We start from the raw sequence: 26,380 nt of genomic DNA on the forward strand, positions 1-26,380 counted from the left end.
CAATGTTCCTAAGACTACAACATCCGTCACTTCAGAAAAAAACAAAGCAATGTGGATGCGCAGTTTGTTTTTCTGTACTTAATGCAGTAGTATTATTTGACAAGGCATTCAAATTAACGTCAATATCAATTTTGATATTCTTCCCCTTGAAACACATCGAGTTTTGTATACCCAAACAACACTTAGGATCTCATCGGTAGCGAAGAGGAAGGTGGACATGGGTCGTCTGGTTCTTTTAGGATCTTGAACAGCTCCCTTCAATTTGACGAGGTACCCTTAATCCTATTGCCATAGAACAATTTCTTAGCCTGACAGATAGCCAGTTTAAGGGTCTTAACTGCTGCCTTGTAACAGTCCTTATCCTCTAGAGAGAGTGATTTCTGTCATTTCTTAAATGCCTTATCGTTCAGGCATTTCGGTTTTATGAGAAATACTATAATTTAGACGGCTGAGACTTTACCAGTCTTTGTTTAAGTGGTGCCAACCTGTTCACTGACAAAGACATCATATTGTCATAAACGGATGCAAGTGTTGACGCAGAATCAAAGGCAGAGAGATTGTCCATTACAGGAGCGAAGAAGGGACGCAAGGAGGAAGGAGTCAATTTGCGCAGATTGAGACACAAGACTTTCACAGGGGAAAATCTCTTTTGCTCAAGAGGCGTTATCCAGATCAATTGAAACCAAATCAAGAAATGGTCAGATCACGGGCGCGGATCTATTTTAATATTGTCCACTATTAAACCATGGGATCCTATCCAATCCAGGGTACGACCACCAGTATGTGATGGTTGCTTAGTGTGCTGAACGAATTTCAGAGACTCCATGGATGCTTGCACAAATCTTGCTAAGTGGTCATCAGGGTCATTTAACCCCAAATTCATATCCACAAGTACCAATACCTTGGAATGGTTAAATGTTAAGTATGTTGTATGTATTGTGAATATATATGGGAGCAGGTGAAATATATGGGAGCAGGTGAAATATATAAGAAGGAATAAAGGACCCTGGCGTGATTTAGTGGAAGGAAGCAGAGCCCTGCCAGCGGCCACCTAGGGAGGTGTGACCACCCACGGAGGCCACCCCCTGGACTCACGCGTTAGTGGGTGGTACCAGGAATTAGGCAGGAGGTCTGCTGCCTCAGGCCCACCCTTTGGATCTGTTCCTGTGAAGGGTGGACTGACAGAGCAGATCCCATTTAGAAGGAACTCAATCCAGGGGGATTTTAGAAAGGGACTAGGGAATTAGTAATAAATGAATGTGTTTTTCATAAATATAGAGGGGTGCCCGTTGGAATCCCATTAGAATCCACCATCAGTGTCTGTATCCAGTCAATAAAGTAAGAACGCAGGGTGTACCCCATCTCGTGTTGACAGCTATTTTATTTTACAGGTGCAGAGCCCCTCCCTATCCAGCTGGTCTGGGGGTGAGGATGGTGGTTCCCATGGGGACTGTCGCTGGCCTTGGCAAGGAAAGAGCAAAGAGCCCTCCCGGGCCCGGTACATGGCCAGAATACAGGGTCTACATTCAACTCCCACACAGAGCAAAATCTCTTGGCTTTACCTCCCATTCAAAACACACATCGCCAACAATGCCCAAGTAGCATGGTACCAGCTTGCACTCCATCACACAGTCAAGCCTATCATCCATACTTGGATGGTAACAACATCCTACTTGCAGGAGTTCCAGATGCCACCTTGGACCCTGTGCAAGCCATCCAGTGTGTTGCAAGACAACTTAGCAAAGGACTAACAAATTCAACATCACCACTGCCATCCTTAAAGAACTTCACCAGCTACCCCTTTAAGCATGCATCATGTTCAAGGCAGCATATATCACATATATCACCTACAAATCAGTCAGAACCAAAACACCACTCTACTAGGCTGAGATAAATCACTATGTCTTGAGGCCAGTGCATTACCAGAAGCCACAACATGGCCAGGTTTGAAACAAAGAACTGCAAGTGGAAGAAATACAGCAAAACTTGTTTTTACTGCTATACAACATGCCTCTTAAACAGGTTACCAGCACAGCTAAGAATAGCCCCCTTCATGCTATACTTCAGGAAGGACCTGAAGACCTTACACTTTAAAGAACATCTTGTCAATTGCTGATCACTAAACTCAACCTAATTCTCCTCCTCCTGAGCACAAGCCACCCCTACTCTGCTTACCCATCTCAGCTCCTCTGCTACCCCTACACTCTCCCTTGTAGCCCCTGGGGTGCACTCCATTGCTTCCAAGCTAGGTGTGCGCTTCATAAATCCCATACATGAAATATTGCACTTTATGAATACTGCTTAGCAGAACATAACATAACATAACCATGAGTCCACTGTATATGTTGTCCAAGTGCCGAGGAATCTACAACATTAAAAAAGCCAGCCAGAAGAAAATGTAAAAGACAATGGGGGTCATTCCGAGGTTGGAGGTAAGGGATTACCGGCGCCTGTAAGGGTACCGATGGCGGTAATCCTTTACCTCCGTATTCCGAGTTCCCTTTGCGGGTCCCTCTTTACCTCCTGCTTTTAGCAGGAGTAAATTACAGGACCCGCAAAGTGACCTTGGAGTAAATTACGGCACCGTAATTTACGGTGCCGTAATTACCTCCTTCCCCATTCCCATTGAGCCCTATGAGGGCAGAAATGGGGATGGGGAAGGGCTATGGTGAATGGGGAATTACCGGTCCATCCAACCTTGGAATGGACCGGAAATTACTCCATTCACCATGCCGGTATTCCATGGAGTAAATAGCTCCATGGTTGCCAACCATGGAGCTATTTACTCCATGGTGTAGTCCTAACTCGGAATGAGGGCCAATAAATAGTGAAATATTCAGTTAAATGTGATGGTCATGGATATTCGACATGGGTGGGCTGGTAAGTGGGGCATGGGGGCAAGTGCACCCCATGCTTGCTGGACTGTTGCTCAGAGGACCAGAGCTGCAAAATGCAAAAAAACAATAGAAAAAGACAAACTCCTAAATCCAGCTGCCTCGGGGTAACCGAGTGATGCAAGGCCCGCTCAGCTTCTGTGTATATGGGATTAGGCACTCATCTTGATTTCAGAAATGTTGCAGATGTGCCTGGGTGGCCCCCACACATAGCACTGCACAGTGAGTGACTGAATGAAAGTGTCAAAAGCCTAATCTGTAGGGGCATGTTCAAAGTGTCCAGCGGCAGTGTATGCAATTAAATGACTGGTAGTCATCCCCAATGGTAATGTTGCAACCTCTGCACCCCATACACCATTGGTCTATTGCACTCCTTAGCAGATTATCATGACTGCTGCACACCAAGGAAGTAAAAGTCCATATCTTATAAGAGTTTCTCCTCGGTTTCATTCTGTAAGAACTCATCCACTGTATCCTGGTGAATTTTATTATAACTAGTAAGTTCCTTAGAAAAATAGTTTAGTAGCAGCCATGAATGTTACTATATGGTGTTTATCGAAATAAATATTACATTGTTTGTGGTACTGACTTTTGGGCACAGTTGAAAAACATGCACAGAAAGATGTAATATTCAAGTATTCACTTTTAGCAGACTACAAACTAACCACGGGAGGAGGCAGTATTTCTGGAATATCTCCAGAGGTATTTCAGAAATACCACATCTGCTGGTGATAACATTAAAGGTGTTCTTTTCTTTTTAAATAGTGTCATTTTCCCCTTCCTCGTGAACATGCACAGTAGTAGCTCATATCACTACCATGGATTGTATACAGAAAAGGTTCAATTCTGATCCTTTCATGCATTACATGGGTAAGATGGTGAGAGGGAGGCCTCAGAGATGCCCCCATTTTCACACCCTTAACATGGTCCTTTTTAAAAACGTGTTTCACTGAATTGAAGGGAAACACCTGGGTTTTCGTTCTGTACAATAATAAAACGTTTTAAGAAATTGGGATCAATTTGGATTTTTTACATCCGCCTCTAAAGTGGAGGTAACAATGGGAGTATTTTCTGCTGAGATTCGGACTAAATACCACACAGGTATTCCCAGGGAATGAAGCTGGTAGTTTTGATCAATCCCTCAATTGTTGATTTATTGTTACTACCCAACTCTGAATGCCCCTGAGTCTGTGATTGTTTTTCAGTGTCTTATCCAGAACACTTATGTGACCAACAAAAGACACACATGAAAAACAACAACCAATTCAAATATATATATATATATATATATATATATATATATATATATATATATATATATATATATATATAGGGATGTAACGGTATAACGGTATACCGTTAAAGATACCGTGTGAACCACTTAATTGAATAATAATAACCGTCACATTGTTTATACCGGTATACCGTTTATACCGTTAAGTGTGCTTTTCAATCTGATTTGGAAAGGCTGCAGTAAGCAAGTGCTGCACAGTCTTGGTCTTGCACTGTTGGATGTGCCATCTGCCAAGTAGTTACAGTTGGAGCAGTTTTTAATGCCATTCCATAAATCACACGTGCCTGACATAAAATCAATATGTTAGCAATAGGAAGAATAAATACAGTGCTAAGAAGGAAAAGGGTTTACTTTGGGATGGCGGCTTTGGGGTTTATATATTTATAATGGATAATGTTTGCTAAACATATGACAATGGGGGATTTCCCTGGTTCTATCATTGAATTTACATATAATAAGTTACACTATAAAATGTACTCATCTCTGTGGGTATTCCCTGCTGCCATACCAAAGGGTAACATGTCCGTGATTACTGAACACCTTTTGGCCCGCAAGTAAACTAAAGGCTGTAACGTAAAGAGAGAGTGTGTGTGTGTGTGGGTGTGTATGCGCACAAGCGTATACTACCATCAGCCTCCATTGAGCTGTGGCATGCAGGTTATCAAGATGGCAACATGTTCATCTTCACCAGTAGCCAGTGGGGGAGCTAAAAGCCTAAATGGCCACTTAAGAAAAGCTATTCAGTTTGCTTTGCTAGTCGCAGCAGGGCTCCCCCCCCCACTCCTCCTCTCCACACGTGTGTTTGGTGGAAGCAAGGGGTGGCATTTCAGTGGAAAGTATGTTGAAAAGCCCAATTCTGGCCCTGGGTGCCTGATTTTGTTTGTGATGATAAATCTGACAATTTATGACCTTTTAGAAAATATTTGTTAAGATTAGTTAACATCACCTGCTATACCGAGATAACCATGATATACCGTCATTTGGCAAGAAGGTTATCATACCGTCATAAAACTAATACCGTGACACCCCTACACACACCACACAAGGTCACCACCTGAACACATATATACATCCTCAGGATCTGGGTTGTTTGTTCGTGCTGCATTTTTTCGCGGCTGAACTGCCCGCAGCCTTATTGCTCGGGCCCTGTTTTTTTTTGTTTTTTTATTTATTTGCCCGCCGCCAATGCTATGGAAGCGGGGGACATCCCCAAACCCCTGCAACGCCCAAAATACCGAACATGGGGACCGGGGGACATCCCCACAGCCCCCACTCTTCGGTTGATTTGGTCTCGATCAAATTGGTAACACCCAATTCGATTAAAATGTTCATAGTTTTTTTTCAATCAAAATAGGTGTTACCCATCCTTACACCTCTACTTTAGACAGTCAAAAATAAACTCAAAACATAATCACAGAAACATAAACAACTCACACACAGAGACACAGACACATGCACACACTCCACCTTCCTTGAAAACACAAATAAATATAACGGGTCGCTCTTGCTCCCTCATCATCACCAGATCCCAGACGGGCTCGCCTCACAGTTCCCTCGGCTTCCATGAATTTAAATATTCAGGCAAATTTCCAAGAAAGTGCAAGTAGGGAGCACAATGAAAGCAAAGTCCTTTTGGCGTTTTTCGCTCTGCCTTGTCCAAGTGCAGACCCCATAGGCTGACTAGCAAATCAAGGTGGTCTGCTGTCTACACGCGAGCCAAGGCAATGGAAGCGAGTGGATGGCATGGAATTGGTGACTGAGCAATGTGGACAAGGGAAAAGGGTGAGGGCAAGGTTAGGGAAGGGGATTGAGTTACGGGTTAAAGAATGGAGTAAAAGGGAACAGAGGTTTGAAAGTTAATTGTATGGGAGGGGGTACAGTGGCATCAAGGATTTGGTGCAGGGGAAGGACTGAAGGGTGATGGGTAAGGAACAAAGGGTACATGATAATGTGTTATATACATTGTGCTTACGCCGAAGCGCTATACATAGAACACATTTACATACATTAATCACCGCAACCAAAGTTGGTACTCATTTATCGACTTCGGAAGGAGGAAAGTCTGAGTTGGCCTTGCACGGATACTAACCTGCAGATCACTTAGAGATTGCAGCAGCAAGCACTCAACCTGCTGAGCTATCTTCCAGGCATGAGATAGAAGTACACATCTGGAAAGGTAGGGCAGCAGGGGGATTGGCTGTTGCTGAGATCTGTGCCTAACCTGCATGCCACTGCACCCGATTGTGGGACTGCCACAACCCCTTCCTTTTTTGTGACATGACTTCATACTTCCTTTATGAACATATGTTTCCATTAAGATTTCCCATATATTTTGAGCTTGCTTTATCATTTGACTGACTGCTTTGAAAGTAGACACAATTGTACAGACAAAGATTAGAATTATATTGAGTTTTCATTATATTTATAATCTGAACAATTGTTTGTACTTTCAGATGTTTTCGCCTAGGGATACAGATAATTAAGGGTCATTAAAATAAGATTTCCAATGTTTTCTGGTTGCTTTATCATGTGACTGAGTGCTTTGAAAGTGGACACAATTGTACAGACTAAGATTAGAATTATAGTGAGTTTTCATTATATTCATAATCTGAATCTGTACAATTGTTTATACTTTCAGATGTTTTCGCCTCGGGATACAGAAGATTCAGGTACTTTGGTGTTTCCAAAGCCAGATTTATTGAACAGTATACCAGTTTATCCCTTGAAATAGAACTTTGCAGAAAGTGTTTTGTTGGTTCTAATATTGACGCCGGAATAGGAGAAGATTAATGGCCTAATTCACAGAAGTGTTTTATAATGGCAAAACCCCATTGGAAAACTCTCTGTGAATAAGGGCCTCGTCTCCTCTGCTATCTGAATTGGGTACTGTGGAACCAGGTAGAGTGCGCTCAAATCCCCACTTCATACATTACGTGATCCTCAGCAAATCGCTTTTCATCACAGTGCCTTATTTTCCTTAACTATCAGTACAGTCTGACTAATATGGGATTATAATCTATACATTTATTCCATAAATGATTATAAAATGGTAACAATTTAGATAACGTACACTGGTGGGAAGGAAGGTTCCCAAGTGACGGTCATATGTATATGGTATGGGAGGGTAGGCAGGGTCTGGATTTCGTGTTGTGAGCTGCAGAGACAGGAGGCAAGGTATGGGTATTTGTCTGTGCCAACTCATGTTTGGCTCCGAGAATGAAGCAAGACCGCTGGTTCAGCTATGGCTTGGCTCTACCAATTTGCAACCTTTTTACATTGGTCGAAAAATAAAGATGGGATTTGAGGAGATGTAGCCTGCTGTCAAATTGCAAAGTGGGACACAGGGAAACATGTGCTCAAAATACCAGCGTTCCTATTTCACCAATGATATGACCATGCAAAAATCAGTTTACTATGCTCGGTATATGGGAGAGTTTCCTGGGGTCTGGGTCTCTTAAGAAACCACAAACATAAGTAAAAAATATGTTTCACAAAAGGAAAGTAATGTCTATTATATACTTGAGAATGTGCGAGGGAGGTTGGTATTCAGTTAACGTGTTCTGGGAGTTGAGGCTGTGCCATTAGGGGCTTCAGCCACTGCCATATAAATAAATAATATACTATACATATTGAATGCCTCAAATGTATACATTGTGGTATGAAACATACCTTGTGTTATTCACATTTTAATAATATATTGGTGTTATTTAAAAAAAAAACACACACACTCGTATTTCGTTTTAAACTCTTTTAATTGGCCGGGCAACACTAGTATATTCTATCGAAAAAAATCTAAATGATAAACTTTCACATGCTGAAGTCTAGTGCTGTTTAAAACCAGCAAGAGCTGGTTGGAGTGTCAAATGTATAATGCTTCAGGCGTCGTCGTGAGCACTATGGCAATTTCTTTTTGGATAGAACGTGATTAGATAAGCGAGGTTAGACCGTACAGTTTGAGGTGTGAAATTATTGATAAGAAGGTGACAAGGAGGATGTGAAAGATTCCGGTGGAAGGTGCCAGGGAGTGCGCTGGGGGGAGCCCCCGGGGTTATCTCTCGTGCCACGCTGTTTGTAGTCTACCCCACAACTTTCTTAATTGCGCTTTTGGGTTCCTTCAATATCCTCTTTCTATTTTTATCCACCTGGTCGGCTTCCAAGAAGCCATTCTGCTATTCAGTGAAGCAGTCGGCCTGGCTTCTGCTGCCCGCGGAGGCAGCGTGCGCAACACTAGCGAACCCCGAGCCAGAATATACAACAACAAAAAGCACCAATTCACTGGTCACACAAACTAATAGGCGCACACGCGCAACCGTTGTGCGGACATCTTAGAATTGATTTAACATTGTTTGAGGTGGGAAGGGAAACAAACACGCACTTTAAAAGAAAGCATACGTCTACTGCCGGGGAGCGAAGGGGGCGAGGGGGCATGTCTCTATGTCAAGAGCTGCGTAGTCAAATATAGACCAGCCGCCGCCACCGCCGGCAGCACCAGAGCACACAGCGTGGACGTACCTGCCACTGGAGAGGGCTTCCTGAACACCACCCATCTACTCTTCCACTGCAATCAGAAGCAAAACAGGAAAACCGTTACTGGGGCAGAATCGGGTGCGCCCGCGAAAGAAACGACGTACGGAAACTGGCAGGAAAGGGAAGGAAAGTCCCAGTTTGCTGACCTTTTTTCCATCTCTCAATCTGACTTGACCCTCCACCACTACCGAATCCGTCATCTTCAGTCATGGTTCCGAACAGCTGCTCCCTCCTCGCTCTCCCACTCCCTCTCTCTGTCTGTTGTAGCTGAAGGGGTCACTTTCAAAATAGCTTTATTAGGTCTCAGGGTCGGGAGAGACAGCAAGGCGAGCCCCGGGCAGCGACATGCTGCACGGCTCAGCCGGCGACGGTGGGGGGAGTGCCCGCTTCACTCACACCCTGAAGCGTCACCCTCTCACCCGGCCCAGCCAACCGCCGCCGCCGCCAGAGGGAAATGGCGGAACAGTTGTTCGTGTGGTTGGCACTTTGGTCTGAGCGGGAGGGTATGCAGACGTAACCGACCAGGCCTATGTTGGGAGAGTTCCAGCATGTCGAACAGCCGTGCAGGAGCTGAACTACAGAATCATGCTGGAATATGTACGAGGCTCGTGCTGCTGCACGCATGTTTTTGTAGGGTTACTAACGATAATCCCCATGTTCTGCATTTAGGCACGTTTGTTAAATGCACGTAGATGGCCGATACTAAAACACACGAATTGCCAGAGAAAGCAATAATGACAAAAACATCTATTGTGAAGTGCAATGACAGCAATCAATTGCTTGTGATAATCTACAAGCCATCTTGCCCTGAAAGCATCACGGTATTCATTCTAAAGTCAAGGTTGAAGCTATGACGTACACAGAAGAATTTTTCTTTCTAATACAAAGTACTTTGCAGATGTAAGCATGAGATTCACACCCAGCTTGCTTTATGTCCTTTAAAAGTTTGCAAATTAGAGGCACCACAGTCTAATACGGACAAAGTATGGGCGCAGATGGAATACATTATGTACATGCACTTAGATCACAGTTAACACGAATGAGCAGCAAACTATTAGGACCCCATAAGCGGCTCCAGACAATCATGCTGCCAGAGCTTTCCTTGACTCGGCCTACTTCCCCACCCATTTCTGGCAGCGCCGAGCCTTTCCTGTGCTAGCCCAAGGTGCGAGCTGTAAGCAGTGCTGTACAATGACTACTCCCCAGCACTAACGTGAGAGGGGGTTTACATTCTATTAAAGACAGGAGGCGAGTATTATGCATTTCAAACTTTACTTCTGAAACACAGCAGCAAAGAAAAAACTTGTACAAAAAAAAGTTGAAATAACAGAACTAAAAACAGTCAATGTAAGGGGAGCTGCCCAATCCAACCTGGGGGACATGTCATGTCCTGCAGGTGACCAATGGGCAGAAACCCTCCTTTATATATGTCCTTTACTTTAATCCCAACTCCTCTTTCTGCAGCTGTCGTGCACCAGACGCCCACTGCTACGATCCAACTGTGAAGCGCAGAGAAAAAAGGGGATTCAGAGAAAACTGGAGGGATCTCAAACTCTCCGCAACCAGACACTACCACAAACTCTTCTGGATAGGACCTCTCACCTGAAGCTGAAACAATATGAAACAGAACAGGGTGGGTGGGTGCAATAAAAAACAGAAGGGAGGGTTGGATAATACTCGCCTCCTATCATTTATAGAATCTACATCCCCTCTCACGTTAGTGCAGGGGATTAGTCATTCTATGGCATGACAGGAGGCTTCATATTATGCAAGTTTGAAGCCCTTGCATCACCTTAACCCCAACATGATCAATACACTTGTGATAAAATAACATTATTCCAATTATTATTCACCTGACCAATCAGCTGCTTAGATAATTCACCCCCTAACTCCCCTCCCAAGGAGGACATCCTGAACACCATACCACCTTTAACTGAAGAACCAAGGAGTAATTAACTCGCAATAGTGTTCCCACAGGAATAGCAGCTGAGAGGTATTAGGAGGCTAAGAGCTTCTGTATTCCACTTAAACATCTTAATCATTCACACATTAAAATGTTCTGGAAAAAACCTGGATAATAGAAGGAGGCAACCATACACTACCCCTTGTGGCAGCAAAGAAAATGACCCCACACTCCCCCTTGGGGAGAACATTAAACTGTCCATATCTAATGATCTGATATCGGAAAGACATTTTAACATGAAAGAGAAATACCGCCTAGATAACTTGGAAAACAGTTGTAGCACAGCCAACCAACCCTTCATTAGAAAACAAAATGGACTAATCCAATATAATGAAAAACGTCCCCTAGAAGAAAAAACACCTAGCTTAGTTGGAACCCCAATGCCAATGGACCTGAAGGCCCTGCACTCCAAGCACTACCTAAGTGCTTTTTACCCCCCCTAAGACACTGTGGGCCTCATTACGAGTTTGGGCCTCATTACGAGTTTGGGCTGCCTCCAAACTCGAGTCCGTGGTCCCTGAATGGGGAAATACCAGGCTATTCCAACATTGAAGGACCCGGTATTTCCCCATTCAGGGAACACATCCCCATTCCCATTTCAGCCCCCATAGGGCTCAATGGGAATGGGGAGGGAGCTAACAATGGGCTGTTTGTTAGCTCCCCGGTCCCCTCACGGGACCCGCAAAGGACATCTGGTCTGACCAGACGTCCAGAGCGGGTCCCGAAAGGGATCCTCGTAATGGGGCGGAATGGGATTAACGGCACCGGCACCTTTACCGGCGCCGTTAAACCCATTCCGCCTGCCTCGTAATGAGGCCCTGTGTCTTGTTGAGATGATGGCAGTTAAATATATTCATCTACATGTAACGTAACACTTTCAAAACAACTCCACCAAAAGTTACATATCTCTACTGCAAGGGAGAAACGGAACTGAAAAATTGAGCCACACACCTACTAATCCAGCGGTTGCAAGCTGAAAAGTACCCTGACCATTAAAGGCTTCCCCGAAGTCCCTGATGACACAGATATATGGGTCTCATTACGAGTTTGGAGGAAGCCATGCCCTTAATAAGGGCATGGCTTCCTCCAAACTCGGGTCCGGGTTCCCTGAATGGGGAATTACCAGGCCATTCTGACTTTGGAGGACCCGGTATTTCCCCATTCAGGGAACCCGGACGATCCCCATTCCCATTTGAGCCCCCATATGGCTCAATGGGAATGGGGAGCATGCTAACAACGGGCCCGTTAATGACGGGCCAGTTGATAGCATGCTAGTTCCCTCGCGGTACCCACAAAGGACATCTGGTCTGACCAGACGTCCAGAGCAGGTCCCACGAGGGAACCACGTAATAGGGCGGAATGGGTTTAACGGGGCCGGCACCTTTCCCGGCGCCGTTAAACCCATTCCACCAGAGTTGTAATGAGGCCCATAGACCTGTGAAAGCCCTCGGACGCATCAAGAAGAGATGAAAAAGTTCTAATAAATAAGAGTGAGAAGAGGAAAAAAAATTTGGAACAGAGATAGGCCACGGGTAGAGAGGAACTATACTAGTAATATCCACCGTAAATTCCTATAGGGCTGTGAACCATCCCGCTAAGGTCAACACTAGCTATGTCAACTGCATGCGCAGCTGAACCAGAAACTCTTGCTATCATGGCAAAGGAGGAAAACCATACCACAAGGAACCGACCAGCCCCGGAAGAAACAGTCTGAAGGTAGTGCACTGGGATCCACATTCTAACCACAGAGCTGGGGAGCCTGGCATATAAGCGACAAGGGAAAGAGAACCACCAAATTGGAACCCAAAATTGCAAGATCTTGGCAAAGAGAGAGTCCTGTCTAACATTATGTTGTTCCTGTCCTGGAGATGTCTTGCATTGAACCTAGAGAAAGCCCTTGACTGCAAGAGAGTTCATTAAGAAATCCAGACTGCTGACATGCAGTTTCTTCACTAAAGTGGACCACCTCTGCCTGTGAAAAACCTCCTATCCAGGCACCCTCAGCCCAATTTGCTAGTATCTGACCCCAGAAAGACACCCAGAGAGGGAACAGAAAAAGAGTTGAGCCGTTCTAGGCATTCATGAGCATGAGCCCCTGAAGGAGCACCAATGTGACCTCAGGGAACAGAAACCTAACTGTGAGAAAACAGATTCTTACAAAGATGTTTGGAACTATGACTCAGATGGAACTGACCATCTGCCCACCCATGTTAGCTAGCTGAGGGAAAAAACCTCCCTTTCAAGGGAAGAAGATGATTACTTCCTTAAGAAAGAGAGTGTCATCCGGAAGGACAAAGATGCGGTGCGTTAATCTCTTGTATTCAACAAAAACAACCCCATGATTGTAAAAGGGACACCGCTAACTGTCGTCAAAGAAAAATTATTCGAAACCCCCTTGAAACTGAAGCGAGTTATGACCAGCTACATTAACCTGCTGAAGCACCAGGGGGCTGATGGGAAAAAAGTCCAAACCAAAAGAGGAGGCACATTGTTAAGTGTGAAGCCATCAGTGGAACTGAAGAGGAAACTCCTGAGGAGGAAAACAGGAACCACCTAGACCTCAACCCTGAGGTTTAACTTTATCATACAATCCGCCGGGAGGAGGGCGCCAATAAGTATAACAAACCGTTCAATTTGGAAAATGTAACAAATAGATGTTAGAACTTGCAATTTAATTATTGGGCAATTAAATTGCTGAACACTGGGGAAGGAGGCACGGGTAAACTAACAAAGAGAGGGAATTCTCAAAATGAACCCTCTTAAACTTACTGGAACCCCCGGGTATTTGAGGTGGACGCCCCCCAAGAAAAAAACCATGGCCAGCACATGAGGCATTACAGGAGATACCCTAGGCCTAGCAGGACCCGTGCCGGCACCACCTTTCCAAAGGAACCAAAAAATCGTGTTCAAGTCCCTCGAGCAGAGGAGTAATTGTGCGCACCTCTTGATGCGCCTTATCGAGGATGGGTAGAGCCCTCGGAGAAAAAACAGTCAAAGGAGCGGCCTCTATTCCCCTTAGGGGCAAAGATCTTAATGAAAGCAACCAATTGGGATGAAGCATGAGCAAAGGACTTACGCTATTCTGTAGAAATAAAGGCGTTAGTGATGCCGAGTAGGCAAACCGTTCCTAGAGTCCAGCTCCGCAGTACTCGCACTTCCACAGGCAAAGCCATTACCAAAGTCTGGGTGAACTGACCCAACACATTCTATAACCTGCCTTGACAATCCTCAAGGCCTTATCTACCCCCTTTTTTGGGACCTGCCATCTTTATTTGGGACCCAAAGGATACCATGAAGCAGTCTATTCCTGGAAGAGGGCCACCCTTATAAAGAAAGAATGATGAAGGAGGATGTTACTCGCCCTTTTTGTGGACAAAAAAAAGAAGATCTAAACTTATCTTGCTCCTTTCCAGAAGCCAAAACCAGACCACTGGGTTATCAATAGAAAAAAAACAGGAACTGTGGGAAACATCTATCAGATCCAAAAAGGGGGAATAAAAGGGGGAACAGACAGGGCCTGTCTGTATTATTCCGACTAGCTTCCCTGACCCCTTACTATGGGATAGGGTGGGGTGGGGAGAGCAGAGGAGGGACGGACTGAGTTGTCCATCACTGTATATGCTAATGTACATAAAGGGAGTCTGATCTGAAAAACAGAAAAAACGTAACTTGAAGTACTGTTTTATAGGCCCGTAAGGCTGATGCTAGAGAGGAACATAAGGAATGACCAAACAGTGTCCAATGAAGAATGACCGCGGTATCAATGGAACAGAAAAAGAGTTGAGCCGTTCTAGGGCCTGGCGCCAGAGGCGCCAGGACATGGTCCAAAGGGCCCCAATAGGGGTTTGCTGGAGCCGGGGACGAGGGTCGTGAGCCTGCTTCCGGGGATGCTGGGCATGACTTAGCTTCTCGGGAGCAGTGCTCATGACAGCACCCCCCCCCTCAAGGCCCCTCCCAAACTTGTCTTCCCCGGAGGTTTTTGCCTATTAGGAAAAGTTCGGTGGAATTTTCTGACTAGACGAGGAGCATGGACGTGGTCAGAGGGTTCCCATGATCGTTCTTGAGGTCCGTAACCCTTCCAGTCGATCAGATAGTATAATTTTGACTTGATGATCTTGGATTCCAGGATGTTTTTAACCTCAAATTCAGGTTCTCCATTTACTTGAAAAGGCTCTGGAGGTTTATCCAGTCTGGTTCCAGGTTGCATAGGTTTTAGCAGAGATACGTGAAACACCGGATGTGTTTTCATGTGGGATGGCAAACCCAATTTGACAGCCACTGGGTTTATTATGGCTGTAATTGGATATGGTCCCAGATATTTTGGGTTGAAGGTGTGAGGTCCTTTAAGTGATAAATGTTTGGTGGTTAACCAAACTTGATCTCCAACCTGGTATTGAGGGGCGTCTCTTCGGTGTTGGTCTGCTCCCCCTTTGTACCGTTCTTTAGCCTGTTGTAGGTGGATTGTCGCTTCTTTGAAAGCTTGAGTGATAGCATTGTGAAGTTGATCTACGGCAGGCGTTCCAAGATCTTTGGGCGGGTCGAGATTGGAGGTTCGAGGATGAATCCCATATAAAATGTAAAAGGGACTTTTTCCGGTTCCTGAATGGATCGAGTTGTTGTAAGCATATTCGGCTATCCAAAGGATATCTTTCCAATTACTTTCTGACTGCTGTAGCAAACAACGTAAATATTGTTCCAGAGTTTGGTTTGTCCTCTCAGTTTGTCCGTCGGTCTGGGGATGATGGCTGGTTGAAAGTCTCACATCGATTTGGGCTAAACGACAGCAACTTCGCCAAAAGTGAGAGATAAACTGGCTCCCCCTATCTGAGATCAAAACCGAAGGGAAGCCGTGCAATCTTACAATATTTTCAAGGAATTCCCGTGCTAGAACTGAAGCTGAAGGAAAGCCCTTTAGTGGAACGAAGTGGGCCATTTTAGAAAACAAATCTACAATTACTAGAATAGTGTTGTATCCGGAACAGGAGGGTAAATCAGTGATGAAGTCCATGGAGAGGGTATGCCAGGGATGTGGCGGGATGTCTAGCGGATGCAGGAGACCCGCTGGTCTTTCCTTCTGACCTTTGTTTTGGGCACACACACCACAGGACATCACAAACTCCTTTATGTCTTTTCTCCATGACGGCCACCAGAAGTGTCTCTTGACTTTTTCCGAGGTTTTGGCAATGCCTGGGTGGCCCTCCATCAAGGAATCATGGTAGCAAGAGATTACCTGTTTTTGTAAATCGGCATGTGGTAGGAATAGTCGTCCCTGAAAATAAGGCAGGTCTTTTTTTATGATGAAGTCCTTTCCCTTCAGTTGCCAGTTTTGTAAGTCCGAAAGGGTCACAAGTTGTTTAACTTTTGCTTCGATATCTTCGATGGATTGTGAAGAAATCAGGCCCAGGATTCTCTGTTCTGGAATTATTGGCACAGGTTCAGGATTGACAATATTATCTCCCATTCCAATCCGGGAAAGGGCATCCGCTTTGCCATTTTTGTTGCCGGGGCGATAAGTAATTACAAAGTCTAATTCGGCAAAGAAAAGTGCCCAGCGAAGCTGTCTGGAGGACTGAGCTTTGGCGGTTTTCAGGTATTGTAGGTTTCAATGATCAGTGATTACCGTGACAGTGTGTTTGACTCCAAGGAGATAGTGCCGCCAGGCCTTGAAAGCGGACTTAATTGCTAAAAGCTCTTTTTCTGTGATGGTGTAGTTAATTTCAGGCGCCGAGAACTTGCGAGACCAGAATGCCACGGGGTGCAATTGGTTAGTTTCCGGATCGCTCTGTGATAGAACCGCCCCCATTGCTAAGCTGGAGGCGTCAATCTCAACGATATGTAAGGGAGGTCTGGGCGTGGGTGTTTCAGTATGGGTGCTGAGGTGAACTTGGCTTTTAGCTCTTGAAAGGCCTGTTCTGCTTCTGTTGACCACTCGAAACGTTTGTTTTTTCTTAGGAGGGCGGTGATGGGCTGCACCACTCGTGAAAACTCTGGAATAAACCTGCGGTAAAAGTTGGTGAAACCTAACATGCTTTGGACACCTTTCACGGAAGTAGGTGATGGCCACTTGATGATAGCGTCCACCTTTCTCGAGTCCATGTGGACTCCTTTGGGTGTCAGAATAAAGCCTAGAAATTCGACCTCTGTGACGTGAAAAACACATTTTTCGAGCTTAGCAAAAAGCTTATGTTGGCAGAGTTTTTCAAGGACGATCTAACATGTTTCCGATGATCTGCTTCTGAAGATGAGTACACAAGGATGTCATCTATGTAGACGACTACGCAAACATCTATGAGTTCTCTGAGGACATCATTCATAAAATACTGAAAAGCGGCTGGTGCATTGCATAGTCCGAAGGGCATCACTTGGTATTCAAATAGTCCATACTTGGTGCGAAATGCCGTCTTCCATTCGTCGCCTTCTTTAATCCGTACCAAGTGGTAGGCTCCCCGGAGATCTAGCTTTGTATAAATGCAGGCGTTCTTAACTTGGTCAAGGAGTTCCGGGATCAGAGGTAGGAGGTATCTGTTCTTTACCGTTATCTGGTTCAGGGCACAATAATCAATACAGGTTCTAAGGTAACCTTCTTTTTTAGGTACGAAGAACAGAGCCGAGGATGCAGGAGACTTTGATGGGCGGTTAAATCCATTGGCCAGGTACTGGTCCAGATACTGTCGCAAATGAAGATTTTCAGGCTCGGTAAGGGCGTAAATTCTACTACAAGGGGGAGTGGCTCCGGGTATCAGGTCTATTTGACAGTCGTAAGATCTGTGGGGAGGCAGGGTATTAGCCTGTTCCTACTGAAAGACATCTTGGAATTCTTGATACTCTGGAGGCAATTGCGGTCCTTCGGATGTTGCTACCGCTATGCCAATACTGGGTCGAGGATAACAAGTAGGTGCACACTCTGGGAACTGTATCGTCTTTGCTCGCCAATCAATTTGAGGATTGTGTTTCTCCAACCAAGGGATTCCCAGAATTATTTGGAACTGAGGGGCCTTGATCACATCGAACACGATTACCTCCCGATGTCCATCTTGCCCTAATAACGTCACTTCTGTGGTGGTATGGGTTACCGGTCCGGAGGCTATTTCCGTACCATCCACTGTGGTAATGACGTCTTTAATTACCTTAGGACAAAGGGGTAGGTTCATCCTGGAAGCCATCTCGCGGTCTACATAATTTCCAATCGCTCCGCTATCAATGTATGCTTTAATGGCATGCAAACGATCCGGTCGTTCTGGATTTATGAGGACCATTGACATTATGAAGTGCGAGATCAAAGAACTGGTTTTTACGCTCGGCAAGCGGACCTCTACACTTGTCGGGCGAGGTCGTTTCCCGGCTCGAGCTTTTCGGAATTCTTATCAGAAGCTCCCACTGTCTTCTTCGGAGGTTTCACCGGGCAATCTCGGAGGAAATGTCCTGAATTTCCACAATAGAGACATAGCTGCAATTGTCATCTCCTGTCGCGTTCTTTCTGGGTTAGGGGACCCTTTATGACCCCTATTTGCATACGTTCTACGGCTTCAACTCCTTTGGTGTGAGTTAGTGGCTTAGAGAATTCTCGAGTTTCGAACCTGGAGCGGTCTGCCTTTCTGTTTTGCAGTCTGTGATCCAATTGGACCACTAAATCAATGTACTCTGAACAATCTTGAGGGGGATTCACGACCTGGGCTAGGACGTCTTTGAGTTCGCCACGCAAACCCCTGAGGAAAAGCGTGATCCTCTTGTTCTCGGGCCATCTGGTTTCTACGATTAGTCTGTTAAATGGCGCAATATAAGCCAGAAGATCCTGATTGCCCTGCCGTAGGGAAAGGAGTTCGTTGTCCAGGGCCTGCCCCTGGGAATGTCTTCCGAAAAGTCTTTCCATATTGGCCTGGAAGGCCTGGAAATTGCGAAGAATCGGGTCATCCTGTGTAACCAGAGGGATCGACCAATCAGCAGCGCTGCCGCTAAGATACGAAAGCACAAAGGGTACTTTAGTCTGATCAGTCGGAAAAGCAGCTGGTCTACAAAGAAAGTGCAATCGGCACTGATTTATGAACACAGCAAACTTCTTAGGGTCACCAGAGAAGCGTTCGGGCGGAGCCAAAGGCACATTTACGGGCAGATTGATTTGAACAGGATTGGCTGAAGCCGCCGGGGTATAGGTCCCTCCTGAATTAGGTAGAGGGGTTTGCCCCGCTTGTGTTTGTAATAACTGTCTGGCAAGGTCAATCAATTCCCTCCTCAGGGCATTCGTTTCCTGCGGGCAGCATGTACTTCAGCTCTTAATTCCCCTAGTAACTGGGCCAGTTGATCAATGTCGGAAGTTTCCATAGCGCCTGGGTAGGAGGTTATTGGAGGGCTTCGCGTTCTGTAACGCTCACCTGATTCCCACGGAGGCGCTGGTCCCGGCTGAACTGTTATAGTCTCTTCAATTGAGAAGCGTAGAGCTCGGATGACTCTCTGGACTGGGCTTCCTCTTATTGACCATCTGGCTTGCAGGGTAAGGTTTCTGCAGGCGGAAGAAAAAAGGGTTAATGACCGTTTGGCTGGACTTCCTCCTCACTAATCGCCAACTCTCCGAAAGTCCAATGTCCTGATGAGCTCTCACCTTAGGCGTATAAATGCTGGGCTCTCCATCCTGCGACTTATGCAGGGGTGCGTGGGTTCCAGTTACGTCACTGGAGGTCCTCAAAGTCTTTTGTGGCCTTAGAAGTGGCACAGGTGCTGAGATGCCAAAAGGTGATGCCAGTAGGTATAAAGAGTTTATAGTCTTGAAGAGATGGGCACCTTAATGAAGTCTTTGCATTGTCTTTTTCAGGTGCCTGGATGCTGAGGGCGTGGTCACTGAGAGCGCGACACGTGCGGTTGTACGTAGGTATGGGAATTTCAATGACACCTCAATAATGTCCCTTGTTTTCTGTTTTCAGGTCTTGAGATGTTGCGGGCGTTGTTCGTCCGTTGCCGTTGCACGTGCGAAGTACATGAGTATAATGATCTGTGACCTCTAATAATGTTCTTTTCTTATTTGCAGGTGTCGGGACCTTGCGGGCGTTTGGAAACACGTAAGTGTTAGGCTTTCTTGCAGTCTTTAATGGCACTTAAATAATGTCTTTTCTTGTTTTCAGGTGCCGGGCTGCTGCGGTTGAAGAGATCGTAATACGCGCACAAAAGCAGGTAAGAAAAGTAAATGCGGCCGCCTTCACCCGATTCCTACTTAACAATGTTCTTTGTCTTTACAGGTGCCGTTAGGCTGCTGAAGAGAAGGCCGCGAAGAATCCGTGAAAGCACAGATGGATCAGGTAAGCGAGTGCGGCTGCAAACGTGTTGCAACTTGCTAACCTTATGTTTCTTTTGCTTGCAGGTTCTGCCGGTGTCTGGATTCCTGGATGGTAAGTATAGTTCTCGTGTCTTTCTTCCACAGGTTTCTGAGCTGAAGCTGGAGATGTCACTGGAATGCTGGAGCTGACTCGGTGAGCGTCCTGCTGCAGATGCAGAATAACGCGAAGCACGTTTTCCCAATCGGGTGTGGTTTAAATAGTGTTGCAGTGATTGGGTGTCTTCTTCCTCAGCCTCGCCCAGGTAAAAGAGTTCCTGTGTTCCAGAGCTAAGGAGTGGCACCAGCCCCACCCAGGTAAGAAAGCAGTCCCAGTTCAGGGAATAGTTCCTCCCAGCAGAAGGCTGGGGACTTCATCCTGCCAGCATTTGCAAAGGTGAGTGTGCAGCATGGTCTGCTATAGGTAGGTCCACCCAAGCACCTTTGCAAGAATTATGAGCCCGGCGCCCCTGGCGCCGGGACTGAGGTTCCTTATGAGCCTGGCGCCAGAGGCGCCAGGACATGGTCCAAAGGGCCCCAATAGGGGTTTGCTGGAGCCAGGGACGAGGGTCGTGAGCCTGCTTCCGGGGATGCTGGGCTTGACTTGGCTTCTCGGGAGCAGTGCTCATGACAACTATGGACTGTTTTTAGTTCTGTTATTTTAACTTTTTAATTTGTTTGTTTGTAAAAGTTTTTTATTTGCTGCTGTGGTTCAGAAGTAAAGATTGAAATGCATAATATGAAGCCTCCTGTCATGTCATAGAATTGAAACTGTGATCTTGTGTCTTTGTGCTGGTGCTGTCCCTGCCGCCCAGCATGCCCCGGGTAAGTAGGGTCAGTCTCTTACATTGGCTATGAGGCTTAGCAGAGCCATCCCCTACTTTGCCCCGTGCCCCAGACCCACAGGCAATAATATGCACGTACAAAAGGGACCAGAGACAATTATATTTTTGGATCAAACAGATGTTATGTTATGTTAACGGATATTTATACAGTGCACTATCACCACCAGAGTGGTCCCTGGGCACATTTTATTGAAGTCAGCAAACACAATGGGGTGGGCCGTCCCAGCCTCCTTTAGCATAACGGCCTACAGCATCTTTTTGGTGGCCCTTTCCAATCCCCGGCTGCACAGAGGAAGAGTCTCTGCAGCCCCAGACCTTTAAGAACCCCCCCTTCCGCCTCCCTCGAGAGTGGTGGGCGATGAGTAGCCCGAGGGGAGGGGGTGGTGGCAGAGGGGCGGACCGCTATGCTGGCTGTCCTTCTAGCACCTCCTCAGGGGATGGCCATCCACTGAGTCTTCCTTCTTGTGTTGCTCTGCCACTGCCATTCCCAGGGTAAGGAAGCACTGACCCCTTATGGTAAATATGCAGTTGCAGGCATTTATTGGGCTGCTTGATTGTTTTGAGAACGCCACACCCCTGCAGGGGTTTGCACCACTGGTGGCTCACCCTATTGTCCAGCTCATGTGCATTTCCTGCCTCTGGGGTGTTACTAATGTTAACAAATGGTTTGGGCCCTCGCCTGATGGGTAGCCCCATCTGCAGTATAGTTTCCTTGGACCTACAGGCTGTTTGATCCATGACAAATGGTTGTGTCAACTTCCAAAATGTGGCCGATTTGATTTGATTGTGGGGTTTTTATACTGTAGTCACCGACAACTAAAGTGCATCTAGGTGCTATGAAGCATAGAAAGGAGAAGTCCTATTTTGAGAGGAATGGCAGAATTAGACGAATACCAGGGCATTTTAGCATCTTTGGGACTGGCCAAAAAATCTTATGTCTCTTTTGCCTTCAGATTTAGATGGTGTCAAGTTCAACTGAGGAGGAGAGACGTATTAGCCGAATTAGCCTCACTTTGGCTGTCAGGTAGGCAGAAGCTAATCATAAACTCACTTCAAAATAATTGTGAATCAACAAATCTAACCAGAGAACTGCACTCACCATGGTGTGTCAAAGATACCATAATACAAAAAAGAAGAGAGACAGAGGAGGCTTTTTTTTAGTAAACCCGGAGGGAGTGTGAGAGACGGTGTTAGACTGTTTCGGATCTAAGTAAAAATAAAATCTTTTATTCAATACTTGAAATCATTGTTACAAAACACATACAACAATGAGTACTCTTCAAGACAAAATTTAACAAAAAACACAATACCCACACCAAATACTGATGGGTTAGATCGCACCCTGAAAACTCCAATATGAGTATTAGCAATCGGGGCTGGAGGCGCAGCCAATCAGATTCTGCAGAACGTGGGATGAAATCTCTGATCTCATCCCGCGTTCTACGGACCTTGCAGGCTGCCTCCCCAATGCAGGCTGCCATGTTTTTCCTTTTTTTAAATCTAAACCAAACCCCCCCCCCTTCACTTACCTTTTGGTGGCGGTGGCTGGCTGCCACTTGCAGTTGCTCCCTGCCATCCTGTGCGCTTTGGTTGGCCGACATGGAAAGGGAAGAGGGACTCCCTACTGAGCCCGGCCTTCCCTTTCCATGGCAGCCATCCTGGAAAAGGATTTTCCTTCGTTCAACGGGACGCACGCGGCCCCCTGTTGAACAAAGGAAAAGTCTTCTTTTTAGCACCCCAGGTTGCCGCTTTGGCGCTTGGAACGGGGATTAACGCCATAATAATAACATGTGTAACAATAATAAATGACCTGGTTTAGATGTTATGCCCTAATCGCATTTACCTGACCCTACATGTTTCAGTCTTTTATACTATATATGTTGGAGCTTCCTCAGGGGTACCAGAAACCTGGTATAACATAGAGTTGGTGAAATGTAAACTAATAGTCAACCGAACCCCTGAACAAAGTTATTATTAATGATGCTTGAGGTCTGATAATCCAGATTCCTGTAACTTCGGACAACAGATCGTCTTATTCAGTAACATGCAACCATAGATCAATCTAAAAAACAAAAGAAAAGGTAAAAGCAATCAACACTGATATGAAAAACGATTTAGAGATAATTATTGGTGATTACACCAAATGACCCTCAGTCAAGAATCAATATCACGCAAAGTCCTATAGAAAACTGCTTAAACAATGCAGCATTCTCCTAGGGAAACATCCCCTAAATATATACTGAAGAAATATATAAATAATATACAAGGTTCAAGTTACTGTTTGCTTTTAATTCAAAAACACTTGAAAAGCAATGTCACAAAATTGTATGTTATCCAATGAGAAAAATTACAATAATTTTCAAGCAAAAGAGATTGTACAATTTTTAAAAAGAATGAAGAAAATGAATGGATAACAATTCAAATTAAAGTAGCCGCATCAATATGATGTGTATAAAAAATGTAGTTCATCCACATTTGGTGCTGTAATAGTATACTTTCTCAATTTATTCTCGGGAAAAACCTTCAGCTTCAGAGCAGGTTCCTACACTTCATAAATGATCTACAAAAGACCTAGGAGCTCATTTTGCTCCGGCGTAACTCAAATGAAAAACATTAAAGCCTTGCCTAAGGCATTTTACTGCTTTCATTTGGATAACACACCCTTTTCCTGCATTGTTATGGCGAAGAGGAGGGCGGAGAGCAACTTGCATTTACTCCACTCCCTTCCTCTCCACTATACAAATCCTCCAGCATTTGCGCCAGAAGTACAAATGCTTGGGATCCATATGGAGTCTGCTGGCTTTTTGCACCAGGGGACTCCTTAGGGATCCATAGTAAATGCTGCCTGCAATGCACACATGGCAGGCAGCGTTTACTCTATTGGCATGGCAAAGTGCAAAATAGGAGGGCAAAAGATGGCGTACATGTGAGGTAAATCTCAGCCTGTTAAATACCTTCCGGCCTCGGCCTCAGGTGCTGTTTAAGTACAGACACAAAACTGCAAATATGTTGGGGCTGCTGGAGATGAAGTCCCAAGTGGCGAAAGAAAAGGTATCCACGAGTCAAGCTGAGTGAAAATCGTCAGAAAGTCCGGGCTTCAAAGATGACTGTTAAATCTTTCTGACTGCTGGTCCAACAGCACAACCTGCAACCAGCTAACCCCCCGGGCAGGTGTTTTCACCCCTTCTCCTCTTATACCCACAGAGAAAGAGTTTAAGTTCTCTCCGGCAAGCAAGTTCAGTGCTGTCCAAAAAGGGTTTGGGCAGGAATGCACCCAGAAGAGGCGTCTCAGCGTCCACTGTGCCCTTTGCTATGAAGCCTCTATGAATCAGACTTCCAGGATCCCTTCCCTGTTGGGGAGGCTGGATATCCCAGTAGAGCAAGGAATGGATACATAACACCTCTGATGCCTGGGCTTTGCAGGCCATCGCTCATTGTCTGCCAGACCCTCCAAAGGACGGCCAGTACTCCACTCTGAAACCCCTCCTGCTGGAGAAGATCCACAAGCTTCTGGCAAAGGGGTTCATAGACTGGGTACTTGCTCATAATGAGGCAGAGCCTGGTATTCGACTTATCTTCTGGTGCCAAAGTACAGGGTCCTGCATCCTATCTTCGATCTGAGGCTTTTTAACTTGTACTTAAGCAACCTGCAGGATTGGCAGGTCTTCTTGGATCTCCAGGTTACATCCATGTGGCCATCCACAGGAAGTACCCGGATTTCACAGTGGGGAATTACCACTACCAATTCAGGTTCTGGCAGTTAGGTCTTTCTTCAGCACCCAGGGTCTTCACTAAGCGGCTGGCTTTTATGCCGATTTTTGTCCTCCCCTTTTGTGGTCCGCTGTGGAAATGGCAAATATCTAGCATCAGGGAGCCATTTACGTTGAAGTCTTAACATATGTGCTTCCTGCTGCCAAATGACGAGCTTGAATAAAAGGAGCACCATAGCATAAACCTAAACAATCTGGTACACAGAATCTAATGAGCATTTTGGTTTATAGTGACTTTTTCGACAGTCACTATTTCGAAATACCAATATGTCGAACCAAAAGTGCCGAAATGTTTTTTTTCGAATGACTTTTTTTTACATATTTTTTGGGGGGAATTCCCCCAACCCGTTTATTTTTTGGGAAAACATCTTTTTTTTACTAACTAAACAAAACTAAACCCTATAAAATAAAAAACAATAAATTCGAAGAAAAACAATTTCAGCACTTTTGTTTCGACATATTGGTATGTCGAAAAAAGGTTTTTCACATATTGACTGGGTACAGAACATTTTAGGTAAAATCCAAAGCTGCTGACATAAACTCCTAACAGGCTGTCCACAAATATAGCGAGAGGTTCAAAGATCAAGTAGACACATTGTAGGGAAAGTCATGAAAAGAGTACAACGCTTATGTATCTCAAGACAGTTAAATAAACTCTTCAATGGAATTTCGAAATCAAAACAAAAATAAAACGGAACTAAAGCAGAACTCAAGATACAAATGAAACTTTTGGTCAAGTAAGAGTTGTCATTTGCATGTTAAACTCTTTGGCGAGATAAACATAGCCGCCTTGTCTCACCAAAGGCATCTTTAACCTCCTTGGCTTGTATCTATCATGGATTCTGTCACAAGCATATTGTGGTGAATGTGTCGTCTGCCAGCAAAATAATGTGGGGAAAGCTGTGCATGTATTGGGATGGAAATGAGCCTAACCCACCCCTCTAGGCGCTTCCAAATGAGGCGGGCCCCATATGAGGCAATATAACCTACCGGGGGGAGCCCTATACATCATCAGACACCATACAAAGACCCTGCCGTGCATAGAAGTAGGAGCTCAGCACTAGAATGGCCCATTCCCCGCGGCTCCATTTTGTATTAGGCCTAAAAAGGAACAAGCTGCAAACTCACACTGAGTAACCAGGCCCAATTTCTTTTTTTTTAAACTTTTGTTTATTGGCAGGAAGTTAAGACAGGTACAGCACACATTTCACAGAATAATTCGAGAGTTACAATATCACACTTAGGCATTGTGTATTACACTTTTCAAGCAGTCCAAACTGGGGAAAGGGGAGATGACCAACATTGCGAAGGAGCGAACAGGGCTCAGTGCTTATAGTGCGTCGGGCGAACCCGGCGGGGGGGTGGAACTCCACTCAACTTCGTCCTTGTTATTTAGATAGCTGCAGAACTCAGTTCACACGTTCTTGGGGCGGGATGTTGCGGGGAGGGAGCCAATGTACTCCTCTTCACACGTCTGTACCCAAGTGAGGGACTTCAGCCACATCTCGAGGGTGGTGGGGGGATCGGCGTTTCCAGCATTGTAATACACATTTCTTAGCGACAATGGCCCTCACATTTAAAAATGTGGATTTTTTTTTTGTATTTTCACCAGCCCATATTCCGAACAACAGAGCTAGTGGGTCGAGGTCCACTGGGGACCCAATTATTTCTGAGAGCGCCTTTGTCACTTCTACCCAAAACACAGGACCAAAACATATGTATGTGATCTGCCTCTTCAGATTTACACTTTGGACATAGGTGTGTCGAGTTGCGTGTGAATTTCGCC

The 26,380-nt window shown here is 45.4% G+C and overlaps 1 protein-coding gene across 2 annotated transcripts in view; it reads right to left on the reverse strand.

Moving 5' to 3' along the window:
• Positions 1-9,175, reverse strand: part of DOK7 (docking protein 7) — a 1,054,554-nt gene extending 1,045,379 nt beyond the window's left edge. For both annotated transcript variants that reach the window (XM_069632037.1, XM_069632036.1), the window contains exons 1-2: positions 8,862-9,175; positions 8,701-8,746 (exon numbers count right to left, since the gene is read on the reverse strand). In XM_069632037.1, the coding sequence (XP_069488138.1) occupies positions 8,701-8,746; positions 8,862-8,915 (100 nt within the window). In that variant the 5' untranslated portion in view covers positions 8,916-9,175. The remainder of the gene's footprint in view (positions 1-8,700; positions 8,747-8,861) is intronic.
• Positions 9,176-26,380: the final 17,205 nt, after the last annotated feature.

This window comes from Ambystoma mexicanum, chromosome 6q (assembly GCF_040938575.1).
Source record: "Ambystoma mexicanum isolate Mex_15411 chromosome 6q, UKY_AmexF1_1, whole genome shotgun sequence".
NCBI classification, from domain to species: Eukaryota; Metazoa; Chordata; class Amphibia; order Caudata; family Ambystomatidae; genus Ambystoma; species Ambystoma mexicanum.